Consider the following 15,287-nt stretch of genomic DNA (forward strand, 5'->3'; position numbering starts at 1 on the left):
TGCAATACCACAACCAAACATGTCTGAGAAGCGAGATGTTGCTTTCCTTGACTAGGAAAAACATAGCTAGGTGTTCCACCGCATAAATGGCAATCATAAGCAGAACAGTATAAAGAAATTTCTTGAAAACATAAAGATCAAACAGCTCCAGTCCCGAAACATGAATCTTTTGAGCAAAACAAGGATAAGAGACACTAATTTTGGCAATTCGTTCATTTTAGCATTCGTAGGAATAACTTTCGTGTTTTGATCCAAATGAGCATTGTGACAGAAAACAGATTAGGTATCATTTTAGATCAGAGCAAATAATAATAATAATAATAATAATAATAATAAAGGCTCTGGAACATTCAGGTCGCCATATTCATCAACAGAAAACAGATCAAAACAATCGACAATAAGGAGCTATCATTGATCGATCGAGTGCTTACGCCATAGGAAACAGGCGAGACCCGAGGGGAGTAACCGCCTCCCCTCCGAATGCTGCCATCCCCAACTTCGATCACCAAATAGCTTCGCCCGCCTCGAAACCCTAGGATCGCCTCTCTCGTTCGCTCGAATTAGGAAGGAGCGATACCCTCGCACCCCCATTTGATAGGGTGATTAAGAGCAGATCACCGTGACAATGCCTCCAGCGATCTTGTAGACGTCCAAGGCTTATCCTCATTTATTAAAAATTAATTTCTTTGAAATTATTCGTTTTCCATTAATCTTTTTTGCACATGTAAAAAAAAAGCAGTGACAGTTTACGAGGGTATTTTTGTCATTCAAATATTTAGTTAGAAAAATCCTAACTCTAAATATTAATATCAATGTACAAAAAAAGGTCTAAACCTGATCGAAACATAACTACAACAGAATTCAAATTTCAATTCAAAATGATATCTTACAAATTACGACGAAATAAAATTATTAAAAAAATAAAAATTTAAATAGATATCACTGTCCCCACGCAATAACTTTTCAATTTATCTCTGATAAATAATCGTAAAATTGACCATATAAAATCGCTAGGTGGTCCACTTTTTACATCATAAAGATTTAAACCTCAGCTTTGAAAAGTCCATGTACATTTCACATGCATCTTTAATAAAGCGTCGAGCTAACAAAGAGAATTCAAACTCTACGCTGAAAAAACAACAACAAAAAAAAAAACAAGGCAAAGAAGCAGAAGGTAGATTCAAATGCAGCATGCCTCACAGACACTCTCGCGGATGAGGGCAGACGACGATGTGCTTCAGAGGATGGTCGACGTCGGTGCCTCCTGCGTGCGTGACAAACTCAGCTGGGGTGAAAAAGTTGCCGTGGCAGACGCAAACTATCCTTATCTCTTCCCCCTTCTTGTACTTGTAGAGGAACCCCTCGATCCTTCTTCCGTTCGGACCATCGCCCCTGGTAAACACGCATGGCATCTCTCCCATCATGTTCCTCTCCAGAGTCACAACGTTAGTTGCTACTTCGACCTTCTTCGAGGACTCCTGCACCTTTTTGCCTTCCGCAGCGAGAGTAGTAGAGGCTGACCGAATTACTGAGGTGATTGTGCTTTCTGCGTTTGTTAAAAAACATAAATAAAGTTGGAATGCAGGGAAAGCTCTGTTTTAGCCTCTGAAACTTAATTAATCAACACTGTATTTATGTAAACAGACTAAACAAATGACAAACAAGTAAAACGAATATGGTGAAATGCAAACACAAAACCAGCAACATCACTTAACTAGCAACGCCGATTATACCAATTTCTTTCAAAGGAAACGCAATTAGCAATATTCTAGCAAATTGAAACAGGCATTACAGATGATGCCTATGCTGATAGTTTGACTTTAATACTTGATCGTGTTACACTACGATCAAAGAATTGAAGCTGATTGCCAACAATGCTTGCTATTTAAAATAGCTTCGACCATTCAAAAGAACTAAAATAGCACAATAGACATTATGTTTCGCATGATGGTCATGTAAGCAAGTCCAAGAAAAAAAGATCAACGTTGCCATCACTGGTGTTGTCTACAATTTATCATTTGTCGTCATTAGTATAAGTATCTACAACCAATCAATCGAACAAAATACTTGAAATAGGTATTATGTTGCCCGCAATGAACACGCAAGCAAATCTAGTAGGAAAAAGGTCTAACTTGTCGTGGACGATGATATGTATAATGAAGTTGTCACCATTTGTACCCACTAGTTTAAGCATCTTCAAATTGCAAACAAAAGTCTAAGAAAAAGATCTAACTTGTCACTGGTAATGATGTGTGCAATGACTACCTGCGTCGTATATCTTTAACCAATCAAAAGAACCAAGATACTATAACAGATGTTGTTGGTATTGCTCATGGAAGCAAATCTATAAAAAAGATCTCAATTTGTCGTTAATGAGTATAAGCACATGAAGTCATTACGATTTGTCGTCATTGATTACTGTTAGTAAACATTAATAACTAGTTTCAATATCCTCAACCAATCAAAATAACCAAAAAATTAAAAGATATTATGTTGCCCACAAGAGGCATGAAAGCAAATGTATCAATAATACATTGATCATTTGAAGTGTTGTTGTTATTACATGCTAATCATATGAAGTGCCTTCAATATATTACTTTGCATATTGATCGATTAATGCCATGATTGAAACAATTTTAAACGAAACCATTTTTTTGTCCAACTTGAAACATATGAAAACCAAGCGAGCCTGGATATACTTCTAAGCTCAATAATAAAAACAAACAATTCAGAATACCTGAGCTTGTTCAAGCCTTGAACAATTGTAGATTTATATTGATTTTTCTAGGGCAAATTTATGTTTTTTTATGAAAAGTAAAATTCATATGATGCTCTATGTTTGCAAATATCATATATACATACATACACAGGCTTACTATTTACCATAGGTTCCAATAGCTTGTTGATCAAACAAGGAACTCGAACATTGGTTTCAAAAGTGAAGTAATAACTTGCTATTGAATTCGTAAGGTCCTGCTGGGATGGGCCTCATGGGGCTTTAAAGCTATACTCTTGTATTCTCCATCCAGTTAAATGGTACTTGCTAAATTATCAAAACTATCTAAAGATGAACGAGAAATCATTATTTTAGCTACGGCACAAACTACCTTCAATGTTTTTCAGATTGTAATAGAAGAGATCTTTGTAAGTAGTGCAACACAAATAAATAGCTCGATGATGAAAGCACTGAAAGTTCCTTGTTTGAACAGGAGCTAAATCGACAAGGATTGATTATGGCTAGTTAAGATAAATTTAGACAATTGTAGAGTATATACCTCGAGCCGGCGTTCGGTTGTCGGAGGAGCTACATCTTTGAGATCCAGCAGAGCCTTGTGCCCTTGCTCCCTCGGATTGACAACCCTGTTCAGACAGCCGTAGTGGAACAGCTATAGTGAAGACGCCTTGGAATTGGCTCCCAATCGGTAGATCGAGACGGCCATTGGTGGCCACCGGCGCTGCCAGAGTTCTCTTCCCTGAGTCCACCCCCTCGTCAGATCTTGCAGCGCCCGATTTAATCAAATTCCTTTTCTCCAATCTTTTTCTCTTCGCTTCCAGTCTCCTCAAGCTCTGCAACTGCTTCCTCTTCCTCCTCTCCTCCTCCGCCTCCGACGGCAAGGAATTCGTCCTCACGAGGCTCGTCAGTGGCAAGGCGTTAAACTCCGGCTCCCTCGACAGCGGAGAGAAGGAGGCGACTGAGGACGATCGGATCAGCTTCTTCGCATCCGGATCCAACTCGAAGCAACCTCCGAGGGAGAGACCGAGGTTGAGGTTGAGCTCGACCTCCTCAGACGCCTCACCCAGCAGGTCCGGATGCTCACCGGAGCATCTAGTTCCGTCCAATCTACGAAGCAAATCTCTCGGGAAACTCTCGATGGCCGAAGAATGGCGTTCCAGGTCCCCCTCCGCCGCTTCCGCTTCCGCTTCCACTTCCATCACGAAAACCAAAAACTCGAAATGGAAGATTAAAAGACGCGCAACATATTCAGATCAAAGGCGACAGTCTTAATTTCACAGTCAGAACCTGGTTTCGCAACCGATTCAAAATTTCCATGAAATTTCAAGGAAAAAATTTGCGCCAGAAATGCGGAGAACGCATCAGGCGAGAACAGAACGAAGATAATGCAGAAAAAAGATATCTTTAGGCTCAAAAATGGAACGAATCAAAGAAGAATCCAGGGGAAAAACCGAAACCTCCGAGATGAGAAGAGGAGGAGCCGCCTTGGAAGCGGAGAAGGGAGAGGTAGAAGGAACGAGAGAGTGAGAGGGCATTCCGTTGTTTGCTGGTGTTTAGCGCAGAGGATGCCCAAAATGCCCTTAAGGGTGGCGTGGGCTGCCGGCGAAGAGAGACACGCGTCGACCTAGGAGGAGTGTAACCGCTACACGTGTCGAGCGAGGAAAGAGGCGGCTCGACGGTCGGCGCTTCCTCGCCAAACCGGCTAGCCGCGGAGGAGCCGATGACGTGGCCTCCTGCTGTCCGGAACGTACGTGTCGTGACGGCGGTGTTTGAAGGACTGACTGACACGTGTGTTCCCGCCATCTGGCCGGCCAGCCCGTCAAGCCGCCGTCTCTTTATCCCTGCAGCCGTTTTGCGGCTGATGAATCCAATGGACCGATGACGTGGACTGCTCCCACTGTTGGGAGAAGTTAGCCGTAGGCTGATTGATTCTAGTAAACGAATAAAAAAAAGTTTCAGGAGAACATATTTATCATATATAGCATTGTAAATTTTATTAATTATATCACAACATTAAAATTATGGTCTATATATATCCATGCATATTAAATTTAATGTACATATATATATAAACATATATACGTTTGTTTTAATAGATAGATAATATTCTTTTAATTCATCATTAGATAAATTTAAAATATAATTTACATACGATCGATCATATGCTACCATTGATGGATGGGCCAGGTCACTTAATTTGATAGAACAAGGTCGAGGAAGACCAAACGCTAGCTGTTCATGCCTCAATAATTAAATCCATTGTTTAATGTGAAAGAACCACGTCACTTGGAATAATTTTGTGCGCATTGACTTAACCGAATTTTGGTAATTAAAATAATGATATTAATTGTGAGTGCGATTATGAAAGTTCTCATTAATTACTGCAACTTGCTAGAGGCTTTACAAATTTAATTAACGCTGCAGCAGATTACAAAGCATCTTCAATCTAATCGAACCATTAATTACTAAATTTTCCAAACATAATAATAATAATAGCCCGAGTTGATCCTGACACAGTCTGAACCAATAGAAACCAGAGAATGTCGACCAGAGAACTTTGATAGTTGTCGCAAAGTATTAGTTTGAAATTCATCTTTATCTCTTTATCCGAATACAAATGTATGGTTATCTTTCTTAAAATAAATGTACAAGTAAACACATTAATTAATTATAAGAGCATAGAATTTCACTGGAGTTCAGTTAAAGAAATGGGCCGCCGACGTTGTTTGTGCTAGATGGCCGCCTGAAGCCCATTAGTTTCATGGAAGCTTATGTATACGATATATGAAACTTTAAGATTACATGGAACTGAAAGAACTGAAGTACAAATGGATTTAGTTCGTTGTGAGATTTTAGAAACCAGTACTGGAGGAAAATCAATTGTACATACATATTTATGCTTGCACTTCACGAGCAATATCATGACTTGAGTCACTGTTATGGCACTGTTCGGGGAGACAGTATAGTGCATGCATGTTCTGCTCAGTTGCTTGCACTCTTCCTTTTCTTTAATTTTATCGCTGTTTCATGATCCTCCGATTTACATGTATCATCTGTTTGTTCTCAGGACCACGCCTCCTTACTCCTCGCCTTATAACTTGAGCCCTGCTCAGTACTCTCTCTACCTGTGCCCATCTACAACGGCTAAACCCTAATCTACGAAACCCTAATGCTCATGTGACGACAGCTGGATTTCAGGGTTTTCAGGTCTTTTCAGATCACCAGAGTCCTTCGTCCATAAGTCTATTAACCTACTTTTTTTATAAGGAAAAAATAAAAAAACAGTGGATTGTCTCAGTATCTATCTCTAGCTCTGTCTATATTAATGACGGGGTTTGATTTACTGTTCTATCAATTAGACGCCATGGAATGTTATATTTCCTTCTGAAACAAGGAGGAGGAGGTTACGACATTTACATATTCAGAATCATGAAGAGGCATTGATGCATTATAGAAAGCTTAGCTTGCAACCTTCCATGACTTAACTGGCTGCACACTACTGCATCCCTATAAATTGCTTTTGCACACAGAACTGTTGTCCAGCAAAAGAAGGCTGGCAAGCTTTGGTGGTCCTATTCAGGCATTGGTGTTGGTGGATGCATGCCTTAAAGAGCTTCTGAAATATTACATATATACTACATACATGGTCCCCTGGCCTAGCTAGCTATATACTAGTATATATACTACTACCTCCTTAATTAGGGTTTCAACTGTATAAGTAAGTGTGTCATAAATGTGTTTTAGCTTAATACTGAGTTATAATTAAGATTATTTGGATATTTGAATGCCATTAATTACATGATTCTTTCTAGTTTAAACTTCAAGAAATTAAATGTTCTTATAAGTATATGTATGTATATATATACAAGGCCTTCCACTTATTTAGCTTCAAAGGGTTTTATATATTAATTTAGAGTCTTTTCAGTTGTGGGCCTCTCCATTGAGCATGCTCGGCAATAAAGAAATTTTTTAAAAGATATGTCTTAATAATATAGTCATTATTTTGGATGGCTCAATCACTTTTGACCATTGAAAATAAGCATGCATCTATAGTTGACATGTTTTTCTTATTAATATTACTTGAACAAAAGTACAAGTATCTCCGTGCCTCTAATCATAAGAACTCAATACTTAATTTGCACACTAATAGGCATAACTTTATTGTGCCATATAGAAATTTAGTCTAAATAGATATTTATGATTTTTTTCTACTAGACCAAACTACCCTCATGCAATTATAGCATGTAGAGAGGGATGTATTATGACTGCTTGCCCTTTGAATAGGCACAAACCTCCACCACAAGTAAGCAAATGGACTGCCTTTTCTTCCTTCTTTTAGGGTTCCTGCTAAGCCAGCATCTCTCAAAGGCGTTGCTTGTGGTTTGAGATCGGCGATAAAACACAAATACTTCGAGGCGATCAAACTTGGAAAACCTTACAACTTCCCCCAAGTATTACTTTTTTTTTTCAGGTGTTGTATTTGCAAGTAAGTCAATCTCACTCCCCTTCATTTCTTCCAAGTTGCAGTTGAATTTTCAGGAGTATATATCTACAGTCACATAGCTATTGATGTTGAACTCTTTTGATCATGAGGTTGTTTTTATGTTTAATTGTGAATTAAAGATGGCAAATTTCTTGCTGCCTATATAGATATTAGTAGTTGATCATGGGGAAGATTGTGAATTTCCTTTCATTTGTTTTTTTTAAGATGCTTTTTCTTTTTTCGATCTGCTTGTTGCTTTTCTTTTCCAAAAAATTAACCTAAAAAACTCTATAAGAGCGATCTAAAACATTTCTAAGGATCATAGAAGTTTTTTCTTTTCTCCTAATTCAACTCAACAATCTTATGACCATGAATTAACTGTTTACATTTTAAGATGATCCAATCTTCAAGAGAAGGAGCTCTCACCAAGAGAGCTGCCGCCGGCACCAGAACTACTGCTGATGATCACAAGGGTCAGCCAAGTTCTCCGAGAGCGAATTGGTCGGCGCTCAAGAACCCTAGAATCGTGCGCGTGACACGCGCCTTCGGGGGCAAGGACCGGCACAGCAAGGTGAGAACGATCAGAGGGCTAAGGGATCGACGGGTGCGGCTATCGATGCCGACGGCCATCCAGTTGTACGACCTTCAAGATAAGCTAGGGTTTAACCAGCCCAGCAAAGTGGTGGACTGGCTCATCAATGCTGCTCAGCACGAGATCGACAAGCTCCCCCCACTCGAGATGCTGCAGGGGGACCCTACGATCTTCTCATGGGTTCCCCAAACGGCAAACCCTGACATGTCGAGCATCAGCACACATGACCATGAGCACAACAACAACTTGATTAGGATCAAAGAGAGAGAAGGGGGTTTGAGGGAGGCAAGCCTAAATTTAGGGTATCATGCTACTGTTGGATGGGAGAACAGTGAGGCCACATATAATAATCCCTACTTCCAATCGGAGAACAGCAGTGCCACTGGTAATGGTTACCTTCCTATGACAATCCTCGCTTCATATTTGGCTGCTGCATCAAACAATGTGGAAGGAAGCAAAGCAGTATGGCCACATTCTGAGCTCTTCAAATGATCATGATTTCAGAAGTCTACACAAGGACATTAGTACTGCTTCTGCAGCTGCTGCTTCAGGATTACACCATCAAGATCAGTAACTAGTTAATTGTCAATGATTGAATCAAGTATTTCGATATAAAGCTTTTGGCAGTGAACGGATGATGATATATATATGTTATCAGTTTGGAAGATATAGTTATATATATTTAATTAGTAGAAAACATGCATGGGACTAGTTTCGCATGCGTGCATATATATATATATCGCATTGAATTGATATGACAAGGTTGTCTCGCAAAATTTTATGCATAAAGAAATGTGTGGATTTTCAGTGTTTGTGTTGTTGATTGACTCTTGACATACAGGAAGTATTTATTTATTAAATAGTAGTTTTATTTTTGTTGATTGTATAATTTGGCCGGTGTTGTTACTTGTTGATCATATATGGTTGATTGTTTTTGGTAGTACATTAATTAATCAAATATAAATTCATATATATATATCGCCAGACATATCCGGCCGGATATCGGGGCCGGACTCCGGCCGCGGTCGACGCACCGGCGCCGGGCGCGTCGACCGCGGGTTTGCCGGTTTCGGCCGGAATTCGGCCGGAATCGGCCGGATTCCGGCCGAATCGGGGCCGGAATCCGGCACCCGCCGGACCGCCGGCGAGTTGCGGTTCCTACGGGCCCGGTCCGGCGGCAATCGGTGGTCGGACGGCGATGGTTGATTGTTTTTGGTAGTACATTAATTATATCATATCTATATATATATAGCCCTCTGCAGTATATAAAAAATTAACAATATTTTCAGCAATTAGTTCCATTATAAAAAAACAAATGTTCTGGAGTTGAATTAAAAGGAAAAGAAACAAACAAATAAACAAGAAAAGTATAATTTGTTTATTGTATGAAATATATGATATTGATTGTCAGTGTGAGTAATGCAATCTAACTTGACTATATAACAAATCAAAGATAAAGGAACTTTAAAATCTAATACATTAAAAAAAACAAAAAATGGGAGGCAAAATTATCCCCCCTAGATCATATATATATATATAAATTGACTTCATTCATAAATTTATTTGCAAAGTTAATTTTGACTCGTCAAGGGACTACAAAATCAAAACTTGAGATCATTACAAAAACTCAAAATCAAAGGAGATTCGATCGAATCGATAGCTTTAAAAGGTTGATGAAGGCGATGTGTATGGCAAGTGGAGGTCCAAATTAATGAAAAAGAAGTATATAATAGGTTCAAAAGATTGCCATTTCATGTCCTCTTCACTATGGACCACACTGTGGTAATTAACTAACTAGAAATGATTTATTAAAAAACCATTTTATCTTTTCGAGTTTTCCTTTTTTAAAAAAAATAATTGAAAATTAAATTAAAAAATAGTGGAGAAGCAGTGGCGAGCGGAAAAGGAAACCCTCTCGCGGTCTATCGCCCTCCGCTTTCGTTTTATTCGCACGAGGAGCGACGCGAAAGGAGAGACGATTCGACGCGATCGGCTAACGAAACAGACAAGCACGAAGGGTGGTGGAAAATTTTCATTTTGCCCCCCGCCCCCTGAAATTTACCATATTCAAACTATAGTCCGATGTGGTTTGGGGTGGGGAGTTCACCGCCGTCGATTATCCCCGACGATTTCTTCCCTCCCCGAGCTGCAATCCTACGCCAAGAGCGCCCGAAGATTCTCTCCCGAGTAAAGCGATTCTCAGGGCGGAAGATCTCTGACACGGATGCGGCCATCATCCAATCAGCATCCCATTCTCGTGAAAAAGCCTTAGGACCAAGCTCGAGCGCCCCAAACCCTAGCGTAAAGGAGACTTCTTCTCCAGGGCTCGTCAGGTATGCCTACGGAGATCTGTCGTGGAACGTACAAATGCTATCCAAGATCTCTTAGTTAACGAATTCAGTAACTAAAAGCATGTATGGAATAAGTTCGACTTAATGGTTGTTTATAATTGGAAAGCTGCTTCCTTTTCGAATTTTTTAACTTAAATGAAGTATATACATCATTCTTTTCATAAATTTACATTACTTAAATTTGTAGTCTAGTTTCCTGAACAGAGAATCTCACATCGCGATGCACATAATATGTATGTGGATATTACAATCATTATCGTCCACATAAGACATGTAGACATCTAGAGCATAAAATTGATAAAACTCTTCATTTAAAATAAAAACACTTAGAAAGTCATCAAGACTTTGTTACATAAGATAAACTAAAAGAAGATAACAGCTGACTTTCAAATGAACTTGCTCTTCTTTGCAGTGGACTTGCTAGGCCGCTCACTAAGATCGGCTAAAATGATTTAGTGAATTCTTATGGATGAACAAAATTAATTAATTAATTAAAACTTTTTAGGGGTAGATCTTACCCCAATGAAAAGCTCTGTGCTCTAGATACTGTATTGAAGCCAGCTTATGGTGAATGGTGAATATGCTTTTGCTCTGCCTTCTTTGAATTTGCCTACACATGTTTGTAATTTGCTTTTCCTTCTTAATTTCATCAATCATCTCATTTCAAAGTAAGCTTACACATGCATTGTTGGTAGGCCTTTGGCTTTCCACTGATATACCTTTCAGATTGTTGAGATATTTAGAGCATAACTATGCTCTGTAGTTTTTTTTCCACTTGTAGACATAGAAGAACTACTCGACAAATTAAAAAATGTTAGATTATATGTACTGATTTGATGAATTTTCATTTACATAAGATAGTTTGTTATACTAGAATTGAACCAAGGAATGGGCATTATTAAGTAGTAGGTTTTACTATTATTGGTTTTTGAGACGATAGGTAAAGTTAAGGTTCATCCCATGCTCCATTTTGCTCATTAAAGCAAAGCAATTGGAAACAACATGTTTTAAGCATTCAGAATTTGTTGTAGATTTAACAATGTATAGCACCCTACAGCTCTATTGCCTTTTACTCAACATCATATTTTATATAATTGTTCAACTTGCATAAGCTACATATTACCATCATTAATTATGCTTTGTTATCACTAAGTAAACGCAGCCTAATGATGGCAATTTTTTCTATAATTTTACAAGTAAAATGACCTTGAAATTCTTTTTAAATATAAGCAGAAGACAAATTTCTTGCATGCTAAATCACTAATTTCTAGGTTATGTTTTAGATTCGTGGAATATATTGTTTCACTTCATGAAACTGAACTGATTAGTTCTACCTGAACTAAATTATCCTGCAAAATCTACTCAAAATGTTTGCTCCTGAAGGAGCTTTCACTAATGTACATAATCACTGTTCTTGCTCTGCCGGCCTATTCTAAGTATTTGAGTCTGCCATCATTGATCTCAGTTTTTCATTATTATTGATCATTGATGCCTTTGATTCAATACTTTCTTCAGTTGCTTGTAATAAAGTTTTTCTTCTGTCTTTGTTTTGCAAACAAGGTTGCAATGCCTTAATAATAAATTAGCTTCTTCACCTATGCATGCATATTTTAGATTATGTTGTACTGTCTTATTTGTTCTCCTCCCAAACTTGTTGACATGATCATTTTTTAAGCCCAAAGATCATTATAGTTATTGCATACTTTCCAAATATTTGAAAGAATAAGAGCCTGCATTTGGCTGAATTATGCAACTCTTGCACATATAAGGATTAAATCAGACAGCGTAGTTTATAGATGCCACAATCAGGTTCACTAAGGTAACATAGTTACACTATCAAGCTTTCATCATGAGAAATCAAGGACGAGATTAGGCCTCCCATATCTCAAATTTGCCATCAACGAAATCATAGTGTGCACCAAACAACTTCAGGTTTCCCTTTAATATACCCTCTGTCACAAAGGGATACGTCTTGAGGTTGGCTAGGGAGGAGTTCACTGCTTCCTGCAATAAGTTGAAGGGAGAACTGTAAGCTAATAAATCCAGTAAAAAAGTGTCTCATTAGTCTTGAAATAATCCATAATTGTTGCTTTGTTATCAATTTTTTTGCAAAGTTTCACTGAGGTTACCTTCTCAGCAATGGTCAGCTTGTCTTCAAGTGGCAGTGCGGCGTGCTCCTCTTCCACCTTCTTCTTTGCCGGCAGACTAATCTTCATCCAATCCTCAATGAAGTCACTGCTCAAGCTCAGCCAAAAGAAATATATGATCATTAATTGGATTGGATGTTCATGAAGCAGTACACTGAACAACATGAACTGGAGTTTTTACGTGCTGGTGGAGCCATCATCCTTGGTGGCCAAGAGTGCCTTGATTCCACCGCACCGACTGTGACCAATCACTATTATGTTCTCCACCTGCACAACACCATCCAATTTGTATTGTGCATATCATGAGGGAAATAAAATGGCCAATTGGGTGGGCATCAGGTTTGTTACTAGTCTTCTTCTTCTTTACTATACTTTTTTTGTTGTAAGTTTCCATCTCTTCTTGAGCAACTCCATCTTGTGCAAAAGGACCACAAAAGGAGATACCCTTCCAAATACAAAAAGGTGGTCTGATACTTGCCCAATTGGAGGCCATGAATCAGGTTATGCGTAAAGTTCTTGCATTATTTTCGAGTGAACAACTATAGACTGATGAAACTTGATAGGAATATACACAGTGCAGACCTTGAGATGGACCACAGGATACTCAATGGCTGCTCCAATTCCTCCATACTTCACCTGAACAGAAGCATCAAACACATAAAAGAGGGCAGCTCTCGGCAATCACACATCTGAGCAAATAAAGAAAATAACCCTACTGGGTCATAGGGAGGGACTGTGTTGGCGATGTTGCGGATTGTGAAGGCCTCACCGGGTTGAAAATTGAGCACCACCGACGGGCACACGCGGGAGTCAGAGCATGCGAAAACAAGGTACTGATGTGCATCATTGCTGCTCGTGTTAGATCATGGATGAATATAAAAATTTAACTCGATGGCAGTTCATGAAGACTAACCTTGGGGCTTTGGCTCTCCTTGAGTGGACCAAACAGATCAGGCTTCTTTCTGCAGTCGATCGGTGTGATTTCAAAGCGACAAACTAAGCATGCAGGGGGAAGATATTGTAATTGGGACTTACTCATAGACCTCCTTCTTGAAGAGCTCGAAACCGGATTGGAAGCGCTCGATAGTTCCCATCTATGGCAGAAGATGAATTAAGAGCTCCTGGAGATCAAGAAGAAGAAGCAGAAGAAGAAGAAGAATAGGAACAACCCAAAGAGACGGAACGAATCTATGAAATATAAAGAGAATGGGAAAAAGAAAGGTTGACGATCTTGTGTTCTTTACGTCCTGAAATTGTGGAGGAGATTGAGGTGGGCGGGAGCATGATTGGTTCGTTATAAACTCAACACGACAAATAATGAGTTGTGCTTGGTCCACAACAAAAATTTTACTATGTTTAACATCTTCATTATTTCTTCGAGCAGGCTAGAAGTGGCAGTGGTGACCGGGGATGAAAACGATTGGAAATATAAAATTCGGCGACTAAGTCAAATGAAAATAATTGAAGCAGGGAAAATGAGGTGTGGGACAGACCTAGAAATGATCAGTGGGGACCATTACCCAAAATGGCCGCCTATATGAACTAACTAAAGAGTATCTAGTGTTATTTTAATTTCACCGAAATAAAGTTTTATTTCAAGAAAAGAAAACAGACGTGTTAAATACACAACACCTTTTCCCAGTCCATACATCAACATTGCATTAATCATCTAATCCACACGAAAATTACATATCAACTTCAAAGGTTGTAATTAATGACCATAAATTTCCAGTTTAATTATAATGTAGTGTTTAATTACCATTCGAGTCCGGAGAAGGACAACCTCCCAAACCCCCACTGCCCGATCTGGTACAGTTCGAACCAAACCCGGTCCGGTTCGAATTTCGAACCCATTCCTTCGACCAGCTCCAACGCTGCCTCCCAGTCGCTCCTCCTGGCCACCGCCTCCTCCACCACCCTCGGCGATGCCTTCTTCTTCGCCGCCTCATTACTCCGGTCATCATCCCCTACTCTGCGTCGGCGGAGAGACCTCCTCAGCATTCTCATGCAGCGCCGCGACGCCGCCCAGGGGACCTTCACCAGCGCCAGCCACCCCAGCGCCGCCGCCACCGCGCACGGGCAGCACCCCAGCGCCACGCAGTCCGCCACCACCACCGCCGTGCACGACCGGCTGCACTCCACCTTCTCAGCTGCCGCCGCCTCCTCGTCGCAGGCGGCGAAGCGGTAATTCTTACCTCCTCCCGTCGCCCTCACCATGCATCTGCAGTTCCGCACCACTCAAACCGATCGACCTGCGCGCACATGCAATAATCAAACAGCAACTTTCACTGTTAGTTAGTCTTATAGACGCACGAGCATTGAGCTAAAGTTTCACGCACTCTCCCAAAATCAAGAAAATTACATTCTACGTACCCCCAAAACAATTCGAAAACCGGACCGTAAATCATGTTTGTATTCTTGAAACAACTCGAGTTGAGAAGATAATTAAATTCTAAAAGCGCAGTGCAGTGACCGCTGGGCCATATTGATATGGCACAGTGCATGGCTTGAATTTTTAAAATATGTCAAGTGGTAGTGCTATATATGCTGTCCTGCAGTCGTCATCGACGTGCGTGTCAAATAGAAAGAAGGGAAACTGATCGAAGAGAGGTAGCATATATATTATTTAGCAAGGCCATGAATAAGTTTGTGCAACTAAAAATATGAAAAGGGAAATAGTGTAAAAGCGACAACACTGATGCAGGCATGCAGAAAGAAGACAGCAAAAAGATGTGAACTCCATTCTCTATTTGTTTTCCCAACAAATTAGAGTCGATCACTGTGCAAGGGGCCATGAAGGAGACGTGCATTTAAGTTTTTTTCCCCTTAAAGATGCCTCAGTATTTGATTTGCAGGTTCTTTTTCACTCAGATCTAATAGCCTGGCCTTCAGACTAAATCTATTTGTGATAAATAACAATTTAGAATTTAAAACTCTGCTGATTACATCGATACAAAATCTATGAATATATACACGAACG

At 39.7% G+C, this 15,287-nt stretch overlaps 4 protein-coding genes across 5 annotated transcripts; 1 reads left to right on the forward strand and 3 right to left on the reverse strand.

Annotated features, from left to right (window-relative positions):
• Nucleotides 1–1,007: 1,007 nt before the first annotated feature.
• Nucleotides 1,008–4,270, reverse strand: LOC141824750 (ninja-family protein AFP3-like). Its single transcript, XM_074712082.1, has 2 exons — nucleotides 3,276–4,270; nucleotides 1,008–1,546 (listed from the first exon to the last, which is right to left on the reverse strand). Exons 1-2 carry the CDS (start codon nucleotides 3,931–3,933, stop codon nucleotides 1,197–1,199), a joined length of 1,008 nt encoding a protein of 335 aa, XP_074568183.1. The 5' UTR covers nucleotides 3,934–4,270; the 3' UTR covers nucleotides 1,008–1,196.
• Nucleotides 4,271–7,024: 2,754 nt separating this feature from the next.
• Nucleotides 7,025–8,602, forward strand: LOC141825163 (uncharacterized). Its single transcript, XM_074712547.1, has 2 exons — nucleotides 7,025–7,220; nucleotides 7,612–8,602. Exon 2 carries the CDS (start codon nucleotides 7,612–7,614, stop codon nucleotides 8,299–8,301), a length of 690 nt encoding a protein of 229 aa, XP_074568648.1. The 5' UTR covers nucleotides 7,025–7,220; the 3' UTR covers nucleotides 8,302–8,602.
• A 3,323-nt stretch (nucleotides 8,603–11,925) lies between these two features.
• LOC141823545 (carbonic anhydrase, chloroplastic-like) lies at nucleotides 11,926–13,551 on the reverse strand. 2 transcript variants are annotated; one of them, XM_074710846.1, is made up of 7 exons: nucleotides 13,343–13,551; nucleotides 13,221–13,269; nucleotides 13,024–13,140; nucleotides 12,890–12,943; nucleotides 12,489–12,574; nucleotides 12,290–12,395; nucleotides 11,926–12,164 (listed from the first exon to the last, which is right to left on the reverse strand). In XM_074710846.1, the coding sequence occupies exons 1-7, from the start codon at nucleotides 13,399–13,401 to the stop codon at nucleotides 12,030–12,032; spliced, it is 606 nt and encodes a 201-aa protein (XP_074566947.1). In that variant the 5' UTR covers nucleotides 13,402–13,551; the 3' UTR covers nucleotides 11,926–12,029. The 2 variants fall into 2 exon arrangements, with proteins under 2 accessions (XP_074566947.1, XP_074566946.1); XM_074710845.1 differs by having other exon boundaries at nucleotides 13,221–13,346.
• Nucleotides 13,552–14,062: 511 nt separating this feature from the next.
• On the reverse strand, nucleotides 14,063–14,524 carry LOC141823130 (uncharacterized). The gene has a single exon (XM_074710397.1). The coding sequence runs from the start codon at nucleotides 14,522–14,524 to the stop codon at nucleotides 14,063–14,065; it is 462 nt and encodes a 153-aa protein (XP_074566498.1).
• Between the last annotated feature and the right edge of the window lie 763 nt (nucleotides 14,525–15,287).

The sequence above is a fragment of the Curcuma longa genome, chromosome 3 (genome assembly GCF_044706935.1).
Source record: "Curcuma longa cultivar G26 ecotype Majalengka, Jawa Barat chromosome 3, ITB_CL_G26_1.1, whole genome shotgun sequence".
NCBI classification, from domain to species: Eukaryota; Viridiplantae; Streptophyta; class Magnoliopsida; order Zingiberales; family Zingiberaceae; genus Curcuma; species Curcuma longa.